The sequence below is a fragment of the Ornithodoros turicata genome, chromosome 9 (genome assembly GCF_037126465.1).
Source record: "Ornithodoros turicata isolate Travis chromosome 9, ASM3712646v1, whole genome shotgun sequence".
NCBI classification, from domain to species: domain Eukaryota; kingdom Metazoa; phylum Arthropoda; class Arachnida; order Ixodida; family Argasidae; genus Ornithodoros; species Ornithodoros turicata.
Window position 1 is genome coordinate 23,233,830 of NC_088209.1, and position 23,166 is coordinate 23,256,995.

General features: G+C 45.6%; 1 protein-coding gene across 1 annotated transcript in view; it reads left to right on the forward strand.

Moving 5' to 3' along the window:
• Positions 1-23,166, forward strand: part of LOC135368389 (regulator of G-protein signaling 8-like) — a 140,660-nt gene that overhangs the window by 54,503 nt on the left and 62,991 nt on the right. The window contains exon 2 of the mRNA XM_064601605.1: positions 4,649-5,263. Coding sequence (XP_064457675.1) covers positions 4,790-5,263 — 474 coding nt within the window. The 5' untranslated portion in view covers positions 4,649-4,789. The remainder of the gene's footprint in view (positions 1-4,648; positions 5,264-23,166) is intronic.

Consider the following 23,166-nt stretch of genomic DNA (forward strand, 5'->3'; position numbering starts at 1 on the left):
TTTGAAACATCCTTTGTCAAGTGCATGCGAACAAATGCGCAAAGTTCGTATTTTGTATGTAGATGTGAAGTCTTGCTTCGCAAGGCTCTAACCACTAACAACGTCACAGTGTACACTGAGGGAAAGAAAAAAAAGAGAGAGTAATTGTAGTTCTTTTGTGGGTCTCGATGCACTGTCAACACCAGCCTCACTTGCGAAGGAGCTTCAAGTTTTAGGGGAATGTAGAAGTGTCCGGGACACAATAAAAAAAGGAGCAATTTTAGTTTGTTTTTTTTTTTTGGGGGGGGACTACACGCATTACTACAACCATTAGTCGCGTTGGAGACTATAAATGCACGGAAGTGTATGCGAAGTTTAGGGACTATTTTCATTGCCCGGGAGTATAATAACAATTCGGAATAGATTGGCACGCAGTGCCGGATTTACAGTGTTGGGGCCCTGGGGCACTGTGCTGTGGGGTCTCCCTCGTGTATTGTATGTATTCGTCTATTATATCTATCTACAAATGACATCGTTTTGTATCTAAAGGACGGCGGCCATGTGGCACACTAGTCCGAGATTTTTCAGCAGTCAGGTTTTGTCATATTTTGAACATTTCGTAGACAAGTGAAATAAATATTCTATTCATGTCTATCCAATGTGTTATTCGGGGTCGATATGCGTGGACGGAGGACAGATTTTTTACTAAGTTTCCGTTTCAGGGATGCGTTTCAGGCATGCAAAACAGATTTCCCTTGGACAAGACCTTTACTTGTGGGGGCCCCTTTGTGGTGGGGGCCCCGGGGCAAGTGCCTCGTCTGCCCTCCCCAAAATCCGGCACTGTTGGCACGTAAGGGGAGTAAATTTCAGGGATAGGATACTAAAATGCGGAGTAATTACAATATACTGGACCACAAGTTGTAACTGCTTTCTAATTTGCACAGTTTTTCTCTTTAATATCATGGTGCAGATCAGTCCATGCTTCCAATGTCGCGCACGGCCTAGCTTTGCCTCTGTACCTGCCTTGTGCGCTTTTGTTCAACGTGTTATTTCTTTGCGTTCCTTTTTTTTTTTTCTTCTTCAAGTGAACTAATCCATGGTTTCCTTTTTCCTTGTTACGCAGCCGTTTTTTGCAAGCGAATCCTGCACGCTGGTCATTATAAATGGAGGGGGGGGATGTCTCGATGCTAGCGCCCTCTGTGCGACGGCGCGAGTATTAAATCATAGCTATGCGCCATCTAACGAAGAGAGTCAGCTACAGTCTCGTATGGCGGTTCTCGTGTTTTCAGATGCTCTCGACAGACGGCGCATCGCTACCTCTGCCGAATTGCCGCCGAGCGGCTTGTGCCGCCTTGGCAGAGTGGCTTGCGCTGATGAAAGAGTAACACTGTAAGGAAAGTCTGAATGGCGCCACAGAAATCACAAGGAGACTGATGATTTTCTCACGATATCTGTGATATGCAACGTGGTACCTGAAACGAGAGGACTTTGCACACGTCTCTTTGGGAGCGATGTTTCATACGCTACGGGCTCATGTACCCACGAATTCCGAAACTATGGCCTGCTGAGGAGACCCACCACACCGAAACTATGTCGTCCGGGAAAGTGAAGTGAAGTGTATGTGTACCTCAAACTCAAGGAAGTTGTTGCCACAGAACGCCACAGACTCCATTTTATATTTTCCTTTTGATGCTCAACTTTTGATGTCAGGAGAACACCATCTCTACTCTACTCCGATTATTCGAGTTTTCAAACAAAAACACACGCTTTCGATAAACAAGTGCTTGATTTCTTGACAATTTTGTGTTGTTTGCCAAATATTAAATGTAGCCAAAAAGTAGGCAAGCGACCAACCAAAACATTTAGGGCCACACGTACAAGAAAGTAGACATTTTGGAGAGACGTAGCCAGAGTTGGCAACCCTGGATGATGCAGTACGGTAACTACAGTACAGCACAGTTGAATACAGTAACTACAGCTAGGAAAAAGCAAGAGGGAGAGGGGAAAGGAAACCGTAACATCGCTGTCTCAGTAAAGCCAGGAACTGAAATTTGCGTAGCAGTGATACGCACACCATAATTCACAGAAACAGACTTTCTTTTTTTTTCTTCTTCTTCTTTTTCTTATAGCATGGAATACTTCAGGGAACAGAATAAAGTGATGGCAAGCGAGCCGATTTACTGTAGGAAAAGGCAACATTCCCTTGAGCTTGTGCCCTCATCGTTTTGAATCTCTGCTCCCTAAAACTGGAGAAAATGTTTCGTCTTTCTTCAGTTACACGGTTGTGTACACAGCCGTTTAAAATTTAGCTGTGGAATGCCAGGGAAGGTGTGCTCCTAGAGCATCGAATTGTTTCCAAAGAGGCGCTCGCTTGCGTTGGTCTCCTCAGGTAACGCGAGATTTGCAAGACTTCCAAGAAGCTAATGGTTGTCCTCTATATACACCACGTGCACTCTGCTTTCTCTGCTCTCTGCACATCTCTGCTTTCCTCCTGGGGGCGAGATTCAATTCAATTTTTGCAGTGGCGCCACCTCGCGGATGCTCTCATGAAAGCGGCGTCCTGATTCTAAACCTCAATAGCAGGCGGCGCTGTGTGCTACGATCGGACTCCTAAGCGCTTGACAATCGATATTCGCTAAACAAAGAGAAGATAGAGCAATATACAGTCATCAGCTTCCCAGAACGCCCAAAGTATTCTACAGACTGTGCAGTTCAAGGAATAGGCGGCTGCTACTTTCAAATGAGCAGATTCTTTGGCGTACTCAGCATGAAATTCCTCGAAGGAATGCGTGGTTTGACGCGTGTTTTGTCTCCTACGAAAAAATTTGAAGCTTCATGAGGGAAAATAACTTCTCGGCCACTTAGTGTGCTGCCGAAAGGTCTCTTAAATCACTGCATCTTTTGGTAAAATATGAAATAAAAGCAATCATACAAATAGGCAGTGAAGTCGAACAAAGCGTGTCACCGCTCCCGTCCGCTAGCAGCAGTCTCCTGTGAAGCGTGATTTCACTGCAGTGGCGTAGTGTACGCAGGAGAAGCAACCGGATGTATTATTATTATTATTATTATTCCCGTTATAGCTATGTATACATCACAACCAAGTGCAAGACCGCTCAGATGAACCCGTAAAGCGATCTCAATAGCAATTCAATAACGTTCTAATATGTCTGTCTCTGGCTCCCTTAGGCTTCTCCAATGATGTAGGCCCGCGCAACAATTAGAACGTTAACAGCAGGATCATATTCAAGAGCTGCTGTTCACGCGGTTCTTTATAATATACAGCTTTTTTTAATCCTTTACAGAATTTTTATTTAAAAAAAAAGCTACGACAGAAGCATAGATGTCGTTCTTGCAGTTGAGTTGTACGGCCAAAGCACGTGGCCCTCTGACGTGGAATGAGCGCTGTTCTCCCTGCGCTCCCGATCGGCACGGTTTCGGTTTCGGCTCATTTGCATATCAGAATTCGGCGATGGATATTTCAACGCACGTGCGCGTTTCAGGATTTTTTAAACATGTAATGACTTTCCACGGGGATTGTCCCCCACTCTGCTTTCTCGCCTTCGCTCGAAATCCCACAACTGAAGAGTTAATGAATGACGTTTAGGTAATTAATCATTTAGTTGCATACTTTCTTCGAGATGATGGCCGCCTGGCCGTATAACGCAAATGCAAAAGAACGATATCCATGGTGCTCTCATATCTATCGATGTTCTTAAGCAAGCTTATTCATGGATCAGTTGACTCTTCCTTGCTGCTTAGTTTTGTAAATTTGCGTGCGCCGCCGAGGCAAATGCGCACCGTTCGTCCTTTTTATCCCATTGTTCTAGACAAATGCTGCCCAATATAAAGGATGCAGATGACTTGTAATGTCTACGTCACGAGAAACAATCACCTAAACATTTTTAATGCCAATTCACGCATCACTCTCAAGCGTACGTTTTTGTAGCGTTTAATTTGTTCGCTTACTATTAGATTGTTTGTTTGCATTTGTAAATTTGTATTTTTCTCTTCTTCGTTATGTATGGTGCACCGCTATCAAATGCATAACAGCTGTTTGTGGGCGCTCAATGTGGAAATAAATAAATATCTTTTTTATCACAAATCTCTAAAGGATTTCTTAAAAAAAACGCCCTGTATAAACGCTTTCAAACAACGCACTGCCTCAAATTTAATCACAAGGTTGTCACCGTGAACGCCTATCGCACGTATCCTCGCAGAACAGCAGTTGCTGATATGAACGCTTATTGGCACGAGCGGAGCCTGTTTAATTCCGTAAGTGGTTATACAAATTATTTTCATTGGAAACGACACACGTGGGACTTAAAACATCAATATAAGTAACACTGGGAATCCGATATAATTATTGACTTCAATTTTATTCTTGTAAGAGCATGTCCTACTGTTTTAATTCAGCCTCCTACTGATTACTGTAGTCTGGCTATTTATCGACTTTGGTCTTCCTTCAGTTCCCGCGTGCCGTTGATCCCGCCTATGGGATCTTGCGGTGGATCTTGAGCTTTGTCGTGCATCGAACCGTAGTGATACTGTTTGCGCATAAACCTGGTTTGCTGTTCACGGAATGTTTATTATTAATCAGTGATTTTGATCCCTTGGGAGCCGGAAATATGCTTAAAATAACAATATTACAATATTTCTCTTCTCTGTCCAGAAGACGCTGTCAAGCGGAACGCCCCAGACCCCCTGCCCGTGGCCAGCGTCTGGCTGCTCCGGCTGCGAGCTCCAGGAGTCTCCCGTGTCTCCTCCACCTGACGACACCTCACCGGGCTTCGGCAACCGACGCCCAGAAATCATGCGCACGGACAAGAAGCCGGACACCCCGTTCTTGGACGAAAGCACCGGAGAAGAAAGTAGCCCTTCATGGGCCTCGAGCAGCACGGGTACCACACCTTCTTACGGCAGTTCGAGCCTCGCCTTCGATTTCGGACACAAGTGTAACGTCAGCAGCGACAGCCTCCCGTCATCCGATGCGTCGACGAGGCCCTCGCTGAGGCGTCAGTCGGTGACCTTCAAACTAAGCAGTAGTGCGAGCACAGACGAACTGACCCAGGTGGAGGGACCGCGAACGCATCATGAATGGGCTCTGGCGTTCAGAAAGTTACGGAAAGGCTCGGCAGACAGTGAGAGTTCCTCCCATCGGGCACAGGACTTCCCCGGGGCGGGACACGATGCAAAAGAAGGAAAATTTTCGAGACTGCTTCGTAGGACACACAGCGCCGGATGTAAGGATGTCGCGGCACATGCTCCGTTCCTCAAGTATAAGATGGTGAGTAACTTTCGGAACTTTATCGTTAAACTTGTTATTTCTCCTTTTTGCGTAGAATGTATGCCTTTCCGATCGTTTATTAAGAAATTCCATGTGACGTGCTGGCGTACATTTTCGAGTAGGGTTTAGTTAATTAAATTAAGGTCTAATCAGTCGTTAATTATTACAATAGGTATTATTAATCCAATTATAAGTCACAGGTTAAATTCTACGCCCATAACGTCACGGACCTCTCCAACAGACACACTTTCTGAAGTTTCCGTAATTTGTCTTATTGATGACTTCATGACCACTGACGCGGCGCTCACCTAAATTCGAATAGTGCGGAGTTCTTGTTCCCTCTCCATTTGCATACCAAAAGTTTGGCGGCTTATACCCGAGAGTACGTGCTCTAATAAGGATTTTTGAGAAATAGTATGGATTCAAACAATGATCGCCTCCAACTCTGCCGTCTCGCATTTTCGGGAAAACATCTAATTGAAAAGTTAATTAGTGAATTTTGGGTAATTAGTCGTCCAGAGTTACATGCTCTTTCCTACAGGCCTGGCCGCGTAACCCGCCAGCAAAAATGCCATCAGTGCTGTCCTCACAGAGTTTTTATTTTTATTTTTTTGTAAGTCTGTAACGGATAAAAGAAACACACCCCGTTTAGTGTTCGAAAGGAGCATTAGGGCGTGAGACAAGCTGTCTATACAGGGTGTTTTACGAAAAATGAGCCAAAGTTTTTCTTTAAAAAATGGTTTATCGCACACCAAAAAGACGGACTAGATTGTGTTATCAGTGGTGTGAGGATACCCAAGCTATTTTTGTTTTGTAATTAATTAATTAATTAAGTGAAATTAATGAGCCTGATTCTAATTATAAGGATTAGAGCCAAAATCTCAATGAGAAAGTTGTAGCGGTCGATACAACGATACGAAACCCGTTGATTGCAACTTTGTATCTCTGACGGATCCTTTTTTTCCCGGCTCCAAAGACTAACTTTCGGGTTTGCCAAAAACCCGACGTGCGAGGTAATATGCAGCTGCAATATGACTGTGAAATCAAATTGACATTTATCTCGCACAAAGGACAGGAAAGATAGTTTGTGACACTTGAGTATAATCTATTCATGGTGCTTTCAATGCCCGCGGCAGAATTCATACTTTGACGACAAAAACGTCGCTCTAATCCCCCCTCTCTCTCTACCGCTCTAAAGGCAAATCATATCGATCAGAGATGGCTTAAGATATGAAACCGTGCAGTACCACACCCACCGAGCCTTGACCTAAATTGCGCCAAGGTATTCTTCGAATGTGGGTCAGGGTGCACCTTTTCTACCTGAAGTGTGAAAGCCTTTCAGACACTTGCATTCCATTCTGGGCTTTGCCCGAGATCAGACCTGAGCGCACTTGTAAGAAATGCTCAAGCAGGGGCTTCATGCCCTCGCACCGGCGACGAATACCTTGACCCACATTTTGCTAAGGCCTCCACGTGAATTGAACGTAGCGCCTGGTATAGATTGCTCTCTCTTCCTGTTTACACGATATAGAATTTTAGTGGATTCGTTTCGTCGAGAAAGTGGCAGGACGGAAAATTGATATTGGTCTTAAGTTCTGTAGTTGTGAAACAGCAGCTCCACTTCCGCAGTAAGCTGCGAGATGGAATGCACACAGATTAAGAACTGCTTCACGTACAGTAAGGGCCTTACATTTTTGGCTAGTACGGAATTTTCCTCGAGTTCTTTTCCGTGTAATGGTGACGAATTTTAAGATAGACAGAGGCATTTCTGGAGCAATTTCTATCGCTCTCGCTTTAAAGGGAGGTACACTCTTAAAAATGAACTACACCGCATAGCACGCTCCTAGCCAACCATAATATCGAATGATATCGTTATCTGCCCTGATTTGTTGAAAATGGGAGGCGTACGCCTTTTTTGTGACAATTATGAGCACATAAGTGTCACAAAAAAGGCGTACGCCTCCCGTTTTCAACAAATCAGGGCAGATAACGATATCATTCGATATTATGGTTGGCTAGGAGCGTGCTATGCGGTGAAGTTCATTTTTAAGAGTGTGGGATAAAAGAATGCCAAAGCTACTGAGTTCGTCCTTTTTCAGAGACGGCAGTGACGTCATCGAAACCGTGCAATCACGCACCACCGTGTTCGGTGTTACACATGTCAAACCCTAGCCACACGGCAAACTTAATGCATTAAGCGGAATGACATTTACTTCACCTCCTAACCAGCCATCATCTCGAACGACATCGTTTTCTCCCCTGATTTGTTGAAAACAGGAGGCGTACGCCTTTTTTGTAACAATTATGTAGAACATAGCTAATTGTAACAGGTGGTGGTGGTGGTGATGGTGATAGGGCTTGCTTGTAACAGGTGGTGGTGGTGGTGGTGATGATGTTGAAAGGGCTTGCCGTTGTCGGCCTCACGTAACGCTTGTAACAGAAAAGGCGTACGCCACCCGTTTTCAACAAATCAAGGAAGAGAACGATGTCATTAGAGATGCTGGTTGGTTAGGAGATGAAGTAAATGCCATTCCGTTTAATGTATTAAGTTTGCCGTGTGACTAAGGTACTACAGAACGCAGTACCCACTATGGGTTTGAATATATAGGACATGGTATCGATTCCCAGGCCCTTAAAGACGAACTTCACCGCATAGCACGCTCCTAGCCAACCGTCACCCCGTGCGACGTCGTTCTTTCCCCTGATTTGCTGAAAACGAGGGGGCGTACGCCATTTTTGTGGCATTATGCAGTTCATAAGCCCCCCCCCCCCCCCGTTTTCGCCAAATCAAGGGGGATAACATTGTCATTCGGGATGATGGTTGGCTAGGGGTGTGCTATGCGGTGAAGCTGTTTTTAGAGTGCAGGGAAGCCTGTCTGGTGAAGCCTTTCACCTCATAATTAAACCGACGTATCGACTAGTTTAAGGATATGAATCTGACCGAATTCAAACCGCGGACTCTGACGCATATTTGTGGTATCACGATATCGTGGTAGTTACCTGATGAAAGGTAAGATACATGGGGCCAGACGCAAACAGAAAGTGTATAAGCACAGCGCAAAGGAGGCGCCGAAGAACTGCTTCTTCGAAGAACTGCTGATGTCATCTGTGATGATAACCCCAGCTTGGCTACCCGGATATTTATTAACGTCCCGTGACGCACGAGAGAATTGTTTACAAAACAAATTGCTCTATACATAGCCGCCGCCTGAGGTAGCAGCAACAGTCGAGTCTGTCTCAGTGAGGTGAGGATAACTTGTAAGCTAGTGGTCATGAGAAAGAACAAACTATAGTGTGGGTGGAGCCTGTATGTTCGAACAAAACTTTTAATTCCATGTTCGCGCCGCGAAGCAACTGTGGCTATGAGCGGCGTACAGTCGTGGACAGATGGAGAGAGGACAGCAGGAAGTAGTGGGGGACAGGGGGGTTAGTATGCGTCCTGGGCCCCCTTCAGGCCGACATTCGTCTGAAAAGTATTCGGAAAACCCAGGGAAAACCTCAGACAGCACAGCCTGTGACCAAGGGACCGGATGAACACTTTTAGAAAATCAGTCAACGTTCACTGGTAGCTATAAAGGGATCCAGTTTTAAAGCGATTACGCGGAGACAGTCCTATACATTGTGGGCTAGATCGTCGAGAATGTTATTTTGATGTTGTTTCCCAGAAAGAAAAAAAAATGCTGAGGGTCTTTTGGTCATCTCGGTCAAAACTGCTTATGCAGATTGCATTCTACCGTATCGTATGTGTAATTCGGTGGCGATAGAAAAACGTCAACGTGCATAGACTTATTATTACTAAGTAATAATTTTTTTTTCCCCTTTTTCGCGCTCGTGGTAACTTTCCTCAGCGCGGTTCGGTTGACGAAGTATACTCTTGCGTTTTGTAGAGGCTATCGCTACTAGGGCGTCTTAGTTCAGTGCGTTTTGCGCTTCGATTAGCGTTTGTATTGGCAATACAGAGAATGGGCTTGTTACGACTGAAGTAAGTAATGAACTTGCACGTAGGCTTAACCCTCTGCCATTTCATTTATTCGCTGCCGTCTTGATCGCTATGCGTCGGTCCTCTTCATTTTTTATTGTAATGCGAGTTAGGAGATTTTGGTATTTGGGTGTGCTGCTTTCCTCCATTCTCAAGTGGAGAACGCACATTAATCAAGCGTCTTCTAAGACACGTACTTGAAGCGTACACTAAAACTGCTTTCTGCAGACACTGAGCTCTTGGCATACAAAACCTTTCGCCCTGTCTTGGATTATGCATCGGCGGTTTGGGAACCCTATTCAGACGTAGATGTTAAAACCCTTGGAATGATTCAATCCAAGGCAATTAGGTTCATCACTGTGCGGTATGATAGATACCCCCCCCCCCCCCCCCTACCGCAACTTGTAAGCGGAGGGCTCTTGATAGGCCCAAGTTTTTACATTTGATTGTAAACAAATAGATCAGCTTTCAGGATCCTTTTTTTTTCTTTACCTCATCGCCATCATCCATACTTCATCTTCGCGGGATCATCTTCTGACTACTGTATTTCCGCGCGCGATTGCTCAATGGAATGCTCTTGAGGGTCGAATTAGGGAACTCTATTTGAAGGAGCGTTTGCAGACGGTACGCCCGCTTCTCCAATAGCCATGATAACGGCTGCAGTGTATGTAAATAACGTAACGTAAATAACGTAATAACGTGTAAAACGCGTTTCAATGTCATCAGAGCCCATTACAAGGGAGCAGCAACATTATACGTCTGCCCGCTAAGAGAGCTGGAAAGATACGTACTGCTTGATTCCTTCTCCTGCGTACATGGCGCCAGTGCAGTGAAAGCACGCTTTACAGGAGACGCCACAGATGGGCGGACAAGCGCCTTGCACTCCGCCTCGTGCAACATCCGTCCAGCATGCGTATGAGTTCTCACCCCTTTTCCACGTAGACAACCCTTTTACTCACATTGCGCCCCTACCGCACCTCACTCTCCCCCCCACCCCTCTCTGTCTGAGGAAAAGTGATGCCGTCACATTGCTACTTATCCCCACAATTTTCCGGTTACCTTCTGATGCCTGAAAGTATCAAATATGTCGTTTTTCAAGCATATGCACGGCTGCCGTGTTTAGTGGTTGAATCATTAGGTTAAATACATCATATCAAAGATGGAATGACCAAACTTCATGTGCGTGACTTCTGGTGTACAGGGTGCTTCGTCTAACGTGTCACGGAAGACTGCTAATAAACGAGAACTGGGCGCGGCTCAGTAAGAGCGTTTTTCAGAGTATCCGTTTTCGCTCATTACTTTGCGGCCGCCACCATTGTACAAGGTATAGTTATATATATATAAATCCGCAATGCACGTGCCGATTTTGACAAAAAGAAACAGAGAGCGATACCTTAGCTTGGCACATTTCCGAGTTCAATACAACAAATTAAATTTCTTTTAGTTAACATTTGATTAAATTTACTCGTAGTACGTCGCAAAAGTGCACCATACTGTAGATCAATACCGTTGGGCCCCATAATTTTCAGGCACGTAGATTTTTTAAGTAGACTTTTGTCACATCAAAGGTGATACACAGTGTGTCTAAAGTAATTTAATATATTTGCTAGTCAACTCACCTAAAATCTCAAATATTTATTCTCTCAAATATTGAAAGCAACCTTAAATCGTGAAGCTGAACGCAACGTATACTTCGGGGGCACAGCGCTACAATGAGGACGAAAAGAAGGGTAGCCTACATAACACAAGCGCTGACTCGCAACTGAAAAAAATTTATTACCGAACGAAACTTTTTCTTTCTTTTTTTCTCGCGGTGCACATTCTGAGTATGCTCGATCAACTAAGTACTCCAAACTCCCGGTGCTAGACACAACGTATTACAAACGCAGGCCCCTCTTTAAGATGAACGTCGGTCATGTATCTTCGAAAATGTGTCAGCAAGAAACAGAAAGACCGTCTATGACAAATCGTGTTTGGCGTACGCATCGTAAACAACTTATGTGACGTAAACGGCAAGCGGGGCCGGGAGAAGCCCCGTACAGTTCGATGCCACTTTCGTGATCCGCCTCGCGCAAACAAAGTGCTATAAACATCCCGAAAACAAGAAACATACTCGAATAGGGATGTTACGGGTGGACGAACAGGGCTGCTAAACGAGGCAGGCGAGAGTCTGCCGCCTCTGCGTAACAGAAACATTACGGTATCACTCAGCAGCTGATTCCGGGGGAGCCCTGAGTGAATGTCTTACGTGACTCCAGTCACGCGGCGGATGCTGTTGAGGCGGCCTTTGCACGGGGCTCGTGAAATCTGTGCCAGCTGTAGCTTGCTTATTATATTGGTTTTTATTCAGTTGGTTATTTATTTCTTATTTCATTTTTATTTTTATTTTTGCTTTACGCATGAAGTAACAAATAATGTCCCGCTAGGCTCTGTCGTAGTCTCGATACCTTTAAACTTTTTGGCCTGTCGGCAAGCGCAATACTGAGTTACTCTGCTGGAAGTATACTGATTATGTTCTGTGTATGTCCTGTTTTTTCTTTGCTTTTTTTTTTTTTGCCAATAATATGTACCCTCGTGCAAGGCCCGCTTGGGCCCTTGAGCCCATCAATATATAAATAAATAGGCTTCCCGAAGAAGCATATCCCCCATTTTAATTCGTTTAAAGTCCTCAAGACATATCCCTTGAGACGTATGCGGACACTGGGCAAGTGTTCTCCTCTGGTGATTGGTTGAACTCTCGCCCTCTTTCCACTTTCCCATTCTCTTTTTTTCTTTTCTTTTTTTCTTAGTCATCGCACAGGGGGAGTGCGGGACGCCTTGATGTGATGTGATGTGATGTGATGTGATGTGAATAAAGAAAAAATGGGGATGTGAGTTTCGACGAAGTCAAACTGGCTACCCCAGTACACTTAATACAGAAAGTTCAATCCGATGATGCGATGATGAAAACGCAAAAGGATGATGTCCAGAGACGAACAGAGACGATAATGGACGCCTTGACCCTGCTCATGTCCCTATACTTTTCTCCGTATTGTTGACTGATTAGATGAGTCTTGAAAAAGGTGACCTTACATAACCACCACCACCACCACTACCATCATCACGATCATAATTGTTGTCCCCGTAGTACTATGACTGTGACACGTGCCTGCGTTATACAGCGTGATTTACTAATTGACTGACTGATTGGTAAAATAAATAATGGAGATGTTAGTCCCAAACTACTCGGGACTGGCTACTCCAGGACGGGTTATTTAGGGCTCATTATATATAAAACAAATAAAGGGAAAGGAGGGCAGGGAAGAAAGAAGAAAAAGGAAAACTATACAACTATATACACTTTGTGACGCACACGTGCCCAAACTAACTAATTCATCACAGACAGAGAGACAGATTTACTAATTCATCTCAGCTAAAGCCGGACGCTACATTCGTAGCGCTCTGGCCTTTGACTTCCCGTTCCAAGCCATCACGAGGAAGGGATAAGGATAAAAAAAAGGAAAAGAGGAAAAGATAATGACAACAAGAAAAAAAAAGTTTCCTCAATCACTGTGTCGTCACACTTGGGGAAGGTCTGACGTCCGGGGACGTGGGAGGCCTAATCCAAAAATGGACAATCTATTCCCGGATCAACAGTAGATTCCCGCAGCGTGGCCGGGACATTGTTTACGGCTATTTTCGCTACGTGTGGAACACTTAACGTACACTGACAGGAAGACCGGCGTAGGCGCTGTTTCAGGACGAGGCAAATCGAGCGCTCGGCAGGCATGCAGCCACTGCATTAATAAACGTCGACTTTTTAAGATCAGGTGACAGGTACGAGATCTCTCAGTCAGGGGCTTGGACCGGCGCTTTTTAAACATCGACTCGAGAGGATATGTGAATCTCAAGGAAGGCAGGTAACGAAAAGTCAGCGAGAACACATTGAGAAATTCGGTGACGCGCGTACTATTCACTAGTGGTATTTTGCGTACTGGATGTGAAACGAAATAAATATTTTTAGTCCGTAATACAACCGTAAACGGTTTGTTTCAAGCTCATCCAGAAACGCAACAAGCGAAACGGAAACCATAGACAGGGTGTCCCATAAAACGTGTCATTAAATTATAACTAAGAAACTACCCCATCTATATAGAATCACGCGGCGAACGGCATTTGTCCTAAGTAGGTTTTTGCCACCTCCTGGTGTGAATGTCATCAAACTTATGTTTTATTATGTCAGTTTTTACTTTTCACGAACTGAGCTCGGAAATTTGCCAAGTATATGTCTCTTTTTTACTCCACCTGCAATGGGGGTAGAGTATTGCCCCTGGCGATGAAACTCTCCATTAATCATCTCTAAATAAAGTTGTTGTTGTTGTTTTACCCCACCAATGTGAAGTGCGTGCCGAACTTACTCAAGTTCATGATAATTGACACGGATATTGAGGAGCTATCCCATCGGGAAAAAAATCCGAACATCATGCGTTTCGGAGCGCCCAGAGCCGAGCGCTCGACCACTTTTAGCGCGCCCTCGCCCTGAGTCCGATGAAAGGAGGTTGCTAAACCCAGCCTACACAAGGATAGTAGAAAAAGTGAGAGTTCTTAAAATGAGGAGAGGGAAGGCATCGTCCCAGCGGAAGGCGGATGCGAAAGCCGTGCCTGGCCTGTCTTATCTGGTACCCGAAGTAAGGAAATAAAAATATTTTTTTCTACTATCCCTGTGTGGGCTGGGTTCTAGCAACCTCCTTTTGTCGGACTGAGAGCGAGGGCGCGCAAAACGTGGTCGAGTGATAGGCTGTGGGCGCCCCGAAACGCACGATGTTCGGATATCTTTTCCGGTGGGATAGCTTCTCATTATCCGTGTCAGTTATCATGAACTTGAGTAAATTCGACACGCTCTTCACATTGGTGGGGGTAAAAAAGCGGCCATTACATGGCAAATTTCAGAGTTCAGTTCGTAAAATCTGACATAACAAAACTTAAGTTAGGTGACATTCACATCAGGAGGTGGCCAAAACCTAATAAGAACAAATGCCGCTGACCGCGTGATTCTAGATGCCGTAGTTTTTTTATTATAATTTAACGACACGTTTTCTATGACACCTTGTATGTAGGCACCGAGCATAGAAGAATGTTAATCCGTGCACTAGTATTTGGCAGTAGTAAACCTCGGAATAAGTACGAGAAAACTATTCGACCCTTTCCTCGTGACGCAAGAGCATCATCTATCAAGCACGTGTCGCAGTCACATCTACGAAACGAAATATATCGATTATATACTCTTCAGTCTCTTTTATTCCCGTTCTTTTGTACTCTGCGAGCACTCGGAAGACAATGCGAAGGATAAAGGATAACTCGTGGTTGAAGCGCACGGAAACCGACCCTTATTTTTGCTGGATACACGTGTGGCATGCCTCAAACGTCAACTGTGACTACCCCCGGCCCTGCTGTAACAGAAGCAGCTCTTTTCCGCTTAACCGAGGACATGAAAAGAAGAAGAAAAAAAGGAATCGACTGAGTGAACGTTCCCTGACTATCTGTAAGTGCAGTATTTCACCATTTGAAAAGAGAAAGAGTTGCGGCACACGCCGCAATTTTGTGTCGTATACGTATTGAGCACCACTTTCGCGTTGCTGAGATGTTAGGTTCCTACTGTCCTTTCGCTATTCGCGCGGTGTTGCAGGCGCCTGTGCACGAGCTTGCCATACATCATTAGCAGCGGGTCCCATAGTCACATTTGCTTTGCGGCGCTGTCATTAGCAACGGATTAATCTGGTCTCATCCTGCTGCCCCACCCCTGTCCCCCTTCCTTCCTGCTGTCCTCTCTCCACCTGTCCACGTCTATACGCCGCTCAACGCCACAGTTGCTTCGCGGCGCTAGCACGGAAATTAAAAAAAAATCATCCTGCTGCGAAAATACCTATACCGGTTGCCATGTTGGCACAGCGCGCCACTCAGAAAATGTCGTACAAATCCTTCAGCTTTCTGTCCTTTAAAACAGCACGTCTCGCTTAAAAGAGAACCAAAGTGCAAAAACTTTTCTTCACAGAATGAAAGATGTCGTTACCTTGACAGTAATATAAAAGGAACGGGATTCATCCGTTGCGTCGTTCGGGATAAGCAAAAGAACCCGCAATTGACGCTTTCCCTCTTCCCCATTGTGGAGCTGCCTGCGATTGGTCTCCTCAAACAATCTGCCCAATCATCGCGGAAAATGGTTTGAGGCGACCAATAGCAGACCGCTCAACATTGTGACGCTTCTTGAAAAGGAGAGAAGGAAGGAAAGGTGCAAACTGCGGCTTCCTTCGCACATAAATCAGGAACGACGCAACGAAAACTGAATGGCGTTCCTTCTGAATTCGTGTCAAAGTAACGGTATCTTTCATTCCGCGATGAAACATTTTCGCTCTTTCGTGTTCCTTTAAGGTACCAATATAGATTCAGAACTAAATCTCTGTGGTAGTGCAGCTAGCGACCGGACTGCGAAAAGGGACTCCTTTGGGACGGGACGAAGGACTCATACGGTGTGACGTTCTTGCCCTCCTCTGTCTTATCCCGAAACATAAGTCAAGAAACTCTGGACAGCGATAAAGAACACGAAACATGTTAGTTGTCACTGACATAGGTCGGACAGTCTGCTTCATTAAATTGATCAAGGCCGTTGGAACAAACAAGTGATGAGAAAGCCAACGAAAAAAGTGAGCTGTATGGCAACGGTTGACCCAAATCGGCCTAACAGAAAGCTCCCACTGGGCGCTCCCAGATCCCTGCGGGACACGGTATGTCCTATATTTCAAAGACGACCCCGCCTGCAAGTGCAAGTGTGCCGCCTTGGTTGTGACACGGGGTCCCTTTGAAAGCGATTTGTCACCGTTTACGTGTATGCCCGTCAAGCGAAGGTGGCTCCACACGGTGTCGGCGAGTGCGTTTTCATATACGGAGTAATAGGAAGGGGGGATATGTGTATTTTGCACCGCCTTATTGAGACAGGTGTCTCCAATTAGTTTTCACCACGTGTTCCATCGTGCTAGAGCGTAACAAGGAAGAAAACACAGCCGTGCGAATAATACGCTCCATCCACGCCAACACCACCATCATTTTCTTCAAAAGCACATGCGTTTTTCAAAGTAGAATACTTTGTCACATTTGACTAACCTGAGCTCAAGCGGTACTCTTAGGATGCCTCACACACAGTCTCATGCCCGCACCGCCTAGTGCGTGCCTTGGGGGGGGGGGGGGGGGAAGGCGCCCCCCAGACCCACACCCCAGACCCACCCCAATCTGAATGTCAAGATTATCCGAACGACGGTGGAAGAAACAATAAAATATTTGACAGAAAACACGAAGAAGGGCGCTCAAAGCGATGCTGCTAGCAGACCACACAACCATACGAGCAGTACAAGAAGGAATATAATGTGGCAAGCGTACAAAATCTTCCTACCGCGCAGGGAATACGCGAGAAGGCGAGATGTGAGGCTCGGATGGTCACGTGCAACCGTAGCTTTGGTAGTGCATTTCGGAGAGGGAAAAAGAGGGCGAAATCCTCCTCCCCCATGTAATGTTCCAATCGAGCCCCTCCCGATATCTTTTTTTTTTTTTTTTTTGATATGCTACTGAGTGCATAACGTTCCAAACAGTTGCATACTCTGAGGGAAAAAGAAGGGAATTGGGGAATAATTAGAGCTTCTTGTCCCTAGATTGCAATGACTCCCCTTTTTAGTCCCCTGGCCCTAAAATTTACTCCCCAGTACTGCAAATAGTCTCTAAACTTTGCATAACCTTCCGTGCATTTAGTCGCGAAAGGGACTAATGCCATGTGGGAATGCATCTATTCCCCAAGAGGACTAAAACTTCTCTCTATCTCTCTCCCTTTTTTTTTTTTCTTAGGGTGTACAGGAATTTAGCCAGCGTTACTTTTTTCTTTTCTTTTTTACGTATCAATAAGACTGACCCGCATGGAGCGTTTTTGCACGTAACAAGAGAACAACAACAACGATTTTATTGTGAGATGATGAATGGGGAGTTTTTATATATCCAGGGGCGATACTCTTCCCCATTGCTGGTGGTGATGTGGACAACAAGAGAAAAACGTCGTGCGCACTAATGTTCTTGCATGCAAGACGGCGTGCTGAACCGAACTAAGCCACATCAAGTGTCCGGGTAGCTTTTTTGTGCTCGTCGGAACGGACGTCCCAGAGCACTCGTTTTGTTAGAATAAAGCAGAAACACGGAAGAAAGGAACGCAATCGCCGGCCGAGAACCGGCGTGTTTTTCTTCATCCATCCATCCATACATACATACATCAGCAATCGCCGCCGAGGCTGCCCTGCCAGACAAGACGGAAATTCTTGCAAACACGTGATCGCTCCGCCAGCTCTCATTGGCGAAAGTCCCTCCCAACTTCCGGCAGCGTCGCGACGCCGAGCATTTCTTTGTAGCTCTCCTTGATAGCGGATATAGCGCGCAAATCTGCACGCCCCCCCCCCCACCCCCCGATGGAATATTCCAAACGGAGGAAGCCCGAGACAGGAGGCACGAGTACAGGACACGTTCTCAACGTGTCGTGTCTTGTCCTTGTACTCCCTGTCCCAGGCTTTCTTGGTTTTGCAATGTACCAGCTCGCTGCATCCTTAGCCCTTTTGCCGACGGAGTACACTGAATTATATTGAAGCGCGGCAATGCAAAGCGGCCTCCCATTGGTCTCCTCGAACGATCTCCGGCGATGGTTGGACAAATCGCTTGAGGAGACCGATGAGAGCCCGCTCCGCATTGTCGCGCTTCTTGAGAAGGAGCGAGAGAGGGGAGACGTAAATTGAATCACAATCACAATCATAAATCACAAACATCGCAATTTTTCTTCGCGGAATGAAATATGTCGTTACCTTGACACCAACACAAAAGGAACGGGATCCATCCGTTGCATCATTCGTGATTTATGAGCGAAAGAAACCGTCAATTTACGCTCTCCCTCTCCTTCTCAAGAAGGCCGACCATGCGGAGAGCGATCGCATTGCTCTCCGCAAACGGTTTGTCCAATCATCGCGCGAGATCGTTTGAGGAGGCCAATACGAGACCTCTCCGAATTGTCGCGCTTCTTGAGAATGAGAGAGTAAGAGAGAGTGAGAGAGAGAAGATGTAAATTGCGGTTCCCTCTGCGCATAAATAGAGAATGATAGTGATAGTGATAGCGCGATGTTTTTGCGCAATGCGCGAAGCTCCCTTTTCTGTTTTGCGCGTGCGCAGAACAACCAACGCTATCCCTTACGTACGCAAAGGCGATAGCGTACGATGCACTAAAGCTCACTAGTGACAACCAGCAGATATTTTCGCACAGAATGATTTTCTCAAAATTTCATTAACTCGAGCGAGGAGCAGTAGAGGAACGGCCATTCGTACATCAACACCCACCAGTTGGTGCGAAAATTAATGACTTCGCATGCCGCAGTTTGCGGTTGCCCCGTAATTACACTCCAGTTGTTCACTGCCGAACAGTTTGTTAACCCTGGGCACAGGAGTGCAGGGTTCGAGGTCCCGAAATTGATTTCCGCGCAGTCACTTTAATAGGACGAGTTACCAGGGTATGTGGCTCAGGTCGCAATTCATTGACCTCGACGCCCACCAATACTGTTTGCCTCGCATGATGAGGAAATTGGATACTATGCCACTTTGAAATATTTACAGAAATGTTGTGCAGGGAGCGTGACTGGATTGTTGACAGATTGAAATATAGCGCTCGTCGAAAAAGCCTGAGAGCGGCGGGAATCGATACTACGCACCTCTTGATTGCAGGACGAGTGCACTAACGATTACGCTACACTGACACGGCTTAGCGACGACTTGCCAGGGGGCCTGGTTCAAGCAACTGGACACGCAGGCATGTTTCCATAGAGATAGAGAGAGAGAGAGATTCCGTGTTAGCGCTGCGAAGCAACTGTGGCTATGAGTGAGCGCGCGCGAGAGAGAGACATGATGAAATTTCAATATCATGTTCTGAGGAACGTTGAGGCCTGTGTTGTGTTCGTCAGTTCTTTCGTTTCTGTTTCGCTCTTGTGTTTGTATGTCCGTGTATTCCATCCTCAGGACAGTTACTTTCGATCATGCAGGAAGGCGTTCGCTTCACTTGGACTACTATAGGACCCAAATACGTAGATTTCCATCAGAGTCTTTAGAGTAAGTTCGCAATATGTGGGATATATATATATATATATATTTTTTTTTTTGAAACCCCTGATTCTGGTGCTAAAGTAGCCGCGTTTGTCAGCAGTTAGCCAGTCGCTGTGTGTGGTGCAAATTTATGTACAATATGTATGTAGTACACAAAGTGGCCGATTGAAGCAGAAACCGCAAATGGGGAGCCGCTGATTTTTCGAGCACAGACAGTCTGTGTTAGAAGCACCGGCGGCTTCCCACCTGCGACTTTTGTTTCAATTTACTGTCACCGCTCCGAGTCTCCTTTAGCGTCGCCGTACCACACCACTGAACCGAGTCACTTCAACCTCTCCATGTAGTTGGCGGGTTGTAAAATTTATGCAAAAATTATGCCACGCTGTAGCGTCGGGCGTTGATAATTGGATACGGTAACCCAGAACAGGCGGTATGCCGTCTTCAGCTGCATAACATACTACGAGGAAGAGCGCATAAACGCGCATCACGTCTTATGTCATCGTGTGTAAAGTCTGCTTTTTCGCACGGCTTTGCATATATGCAGGCAAAGCACGCTTTGCAGGGTACACATTTCCCTAAATCAGGAAACTGCGCCGACACCATCCAACATGGCTAACGACTCCGTGTACCGCTGTTATTGCAAACTACACCCCTTAAAAATAAGGATTAAACAAGCGCGAAATAACTATTCGGGAAGTAACTTTGGGGTGCAGTGAACTTTTGTGACTGTGAGTGCGTCCAGAAAAAATGGCTCAGTGTGGAATTTGCGAACGGTCCACGAAAATTAGTTCCGCTCCGTGCGGCTGTCGCCATAATTGCGGTCCTTAATCTTTCCCTCAGTGTAACCTCCTAATCTCTACTATAACTCTAAAAGTTAATCAGAGCGAATACTCCGAGTCAGAGCAGAATGCGGCATTACGACTTCCGGGATCTTTTTGTCATTTAGGGAAGGATAACACAGACTAGCACAGAAGCATAACTACAAGAGAATTATTTCAGCAGAACGCGCTCGTTAGAAAGAATTAGTTGAAGATAATGAACCTGCAAAGTAATTCGTCACCAAACTTTTAACGTATGCACAGTAAGCCTTATTAAGAAAATGAAGCTTACTTTTTTTTTCATACCGTATCTGGTTTGTATTGTTTGTTCAGAGCAATATTCCAAGCAAGGGCCGATGTGTCAATTGGAAAATTGTAGAACACCTTCATAAATACCCGACAAGAGGTATTTCCCACAAGGTAGACTTTGTGTATAGCTTTTTTTGTTAAAAAATAAAGCCACATAAAGCGTAGTGCGTTATTGGAAAGATTTCGGCCTGGTATTCCTCAAGGCGCACTCCAGCTTTGCAGTTGACACTTCGGCCCTTAAACCACATCATATTTTAAAAGTTAGTCAATTAGTCTTATCTAATTGATTAATACAGTACAATAGAAGAATATACTATACGAACCATATACGATGAACAGAACGGTGCCGTTTTCACTCCTGATTTCTGGAAAGCGCAGCGCGGGCGTACGCCGTTTTGTTTTTGTGACAATTACCACGACTACATAAGTGTCACAAAAGGGCGTACGCTCCATGTGATGTTACGTGTGGTAGTCCTGTTTCAACGGCGTACTCAGACACCTCATGTATGCCTCGTACAACTCCGGTCAACCTTAATAATAACACTGGAAAAAATTCGGTCTCATTTCCCGGTGCGATAACAGCCACCCTTGGGGTACTGGGGGAATGTTAAATGAACAAAATCCTTCCGTTAAACTAACTGAATAATTGTATTCAATTAAGATTTTCTCATGACCCCAAGGGTTGCTGTAATCGCGTTCGGGAACGAGACCACGTTTTTTTTTTTCAGGGTTATTATTAAGGTTGACCGGAGCTGTACACCAACTGAAACAAAAACAAAAAACACGGCAAGTATTTTGATTCACAAGGACGTTCCAGACACCCACCACGTGGGACAACCTTCGATACCAATCAAGACACGAAAGCCCCACGAAACACGCGGGGGCAACGCAAACAAGCGTTTCTTGTCGAAACCCTAGAAACTCCCGTGTCGGATACCGGACGCCGAAATTAGGGTTTCCCTAGAGCGTCACGTGGCACGGAACAAGTAACCCGCAAAATAGAATTACAATGGGTGGGCGAACTGGAGACAGGCGCTCGAAGAAGCACAACCTGCTTCAATGCCTCGACTGATCCGGCTCAACAAAGAAGTGATTCAAAACTTGTGCCACAAGCGGGCGGTCCTCTGTGTAAGAGCCGCCACTTTTATGTAATGCACCGCGGATCGGATACTACAACGTGCCTCCATCTCGAAACGCCTTGTTCGGCGACGTGTGCTTGTAAAGACGGACGACGCTTAATAGTTTTTAGTTTCATGCTGTGTTGAGCAATATCTCGGTGAAACGTGCGCCCGACGATTGTTATTTTCGTTGAAGTGGTTGCGCTGAAATAGAAAACGACGAAAGCGTAACCTTTGTCGAAGAAGCGCACGTTTTAAAATCCGGGCAGGTATCGATAATTTGCCAAGCCATATCACTCTTAGAAAGAAAAGGGTGGAGCAGTGACACCTTTTAGGAGCTAATAGTTGTCGCATATGTTGTGCCTTAAAAGGTTGCAAAGTTCTACCTGCTACCTCACCCTCGAAACAGAACTTCATCGCGTAGCACGTTGTCCGCCAACCAGCGCCACAAATGATAGGGTTATCGCTTCTGATTCGGTGAGCAAGTGGGGGCGTACGCCTTTTTTATAGCAATCTGGATACGTATATGATAATTTCCTTTACCTCCCTTTTACACCCTTTATCAGACGCTATGTTGACTTTTGGGTGGTAACTATAAAAGTTGCCACCTTTTCACACCCTTTTTTTTTCTTAGAGTGTATAATGCCAGGTGTCGGAGTTTTTTTATTATTATTATTATTATTATTATTATTATTATTATTATTATTATTATTATTATTCCGTGTTAGCGCCGCGAAGCAACTGTGGCTATGAGCGGCGTACAGATGTGGACAGATGGAGAGAGGACAGCAGGAAGGAGTGGGGACACAGGGAGGTTAGTATACGGCCGTTTTTGTCAGTCTCCATGGATGTTGACAAGCACAAGACGCGCGTCTTAAGTGACGCTTTTATTAAATGAGGATACCACCGGAGACACAACGCGAGCCGCCTTGTTTTTGTTTTGGACGCGTCGCTGCCAGAGACGTCCCCGATGACTTTTTCCGTCTCGGGCCGTTACGGTGGATGACCCAGTACGGAATGACGATGGAGGGAAAAAGGAGGTGAACATAAACGTGCATTTGAAAGATGCCCGTTACCTTAACTCCAGTACGAAAGGGACGGAATACATTCGTTGTGTTGTTCGTGACTTATGAGCCAAAGAAAACGCAGTGTACGCTTTTCCTCTCACTCTCCTTCTCAAGAAGGCCCACAGTGCGGAGCGCGCTCTCATTGGTCTCCACAAACGATGTGTCCAATCACCGCAGGCGATCGTTTGAGGAGACCAATCCGAGGCGTTTCCGCGTTGTAGCACTTCTTGAGAAGGAGAGTGAGAGGAAAAGCGGAAAAGCCGGAGTGGGGGGGGGGTAAATATACGCTTATTTTTAAGTGGAGTCGTTATGGATGTAAGTGAAACTAAGGTAACGGTGCTTTTTAGTACGTATACGAGACTTCCGAGACTTTCTGGTCCCTCGTTTGTGACAAGTGTTCCCACTAGTTGGGGATGTTTGTCTCACGGCCCCCAACTACTTGGTTTTCTCCTTCTTTTTATTTATT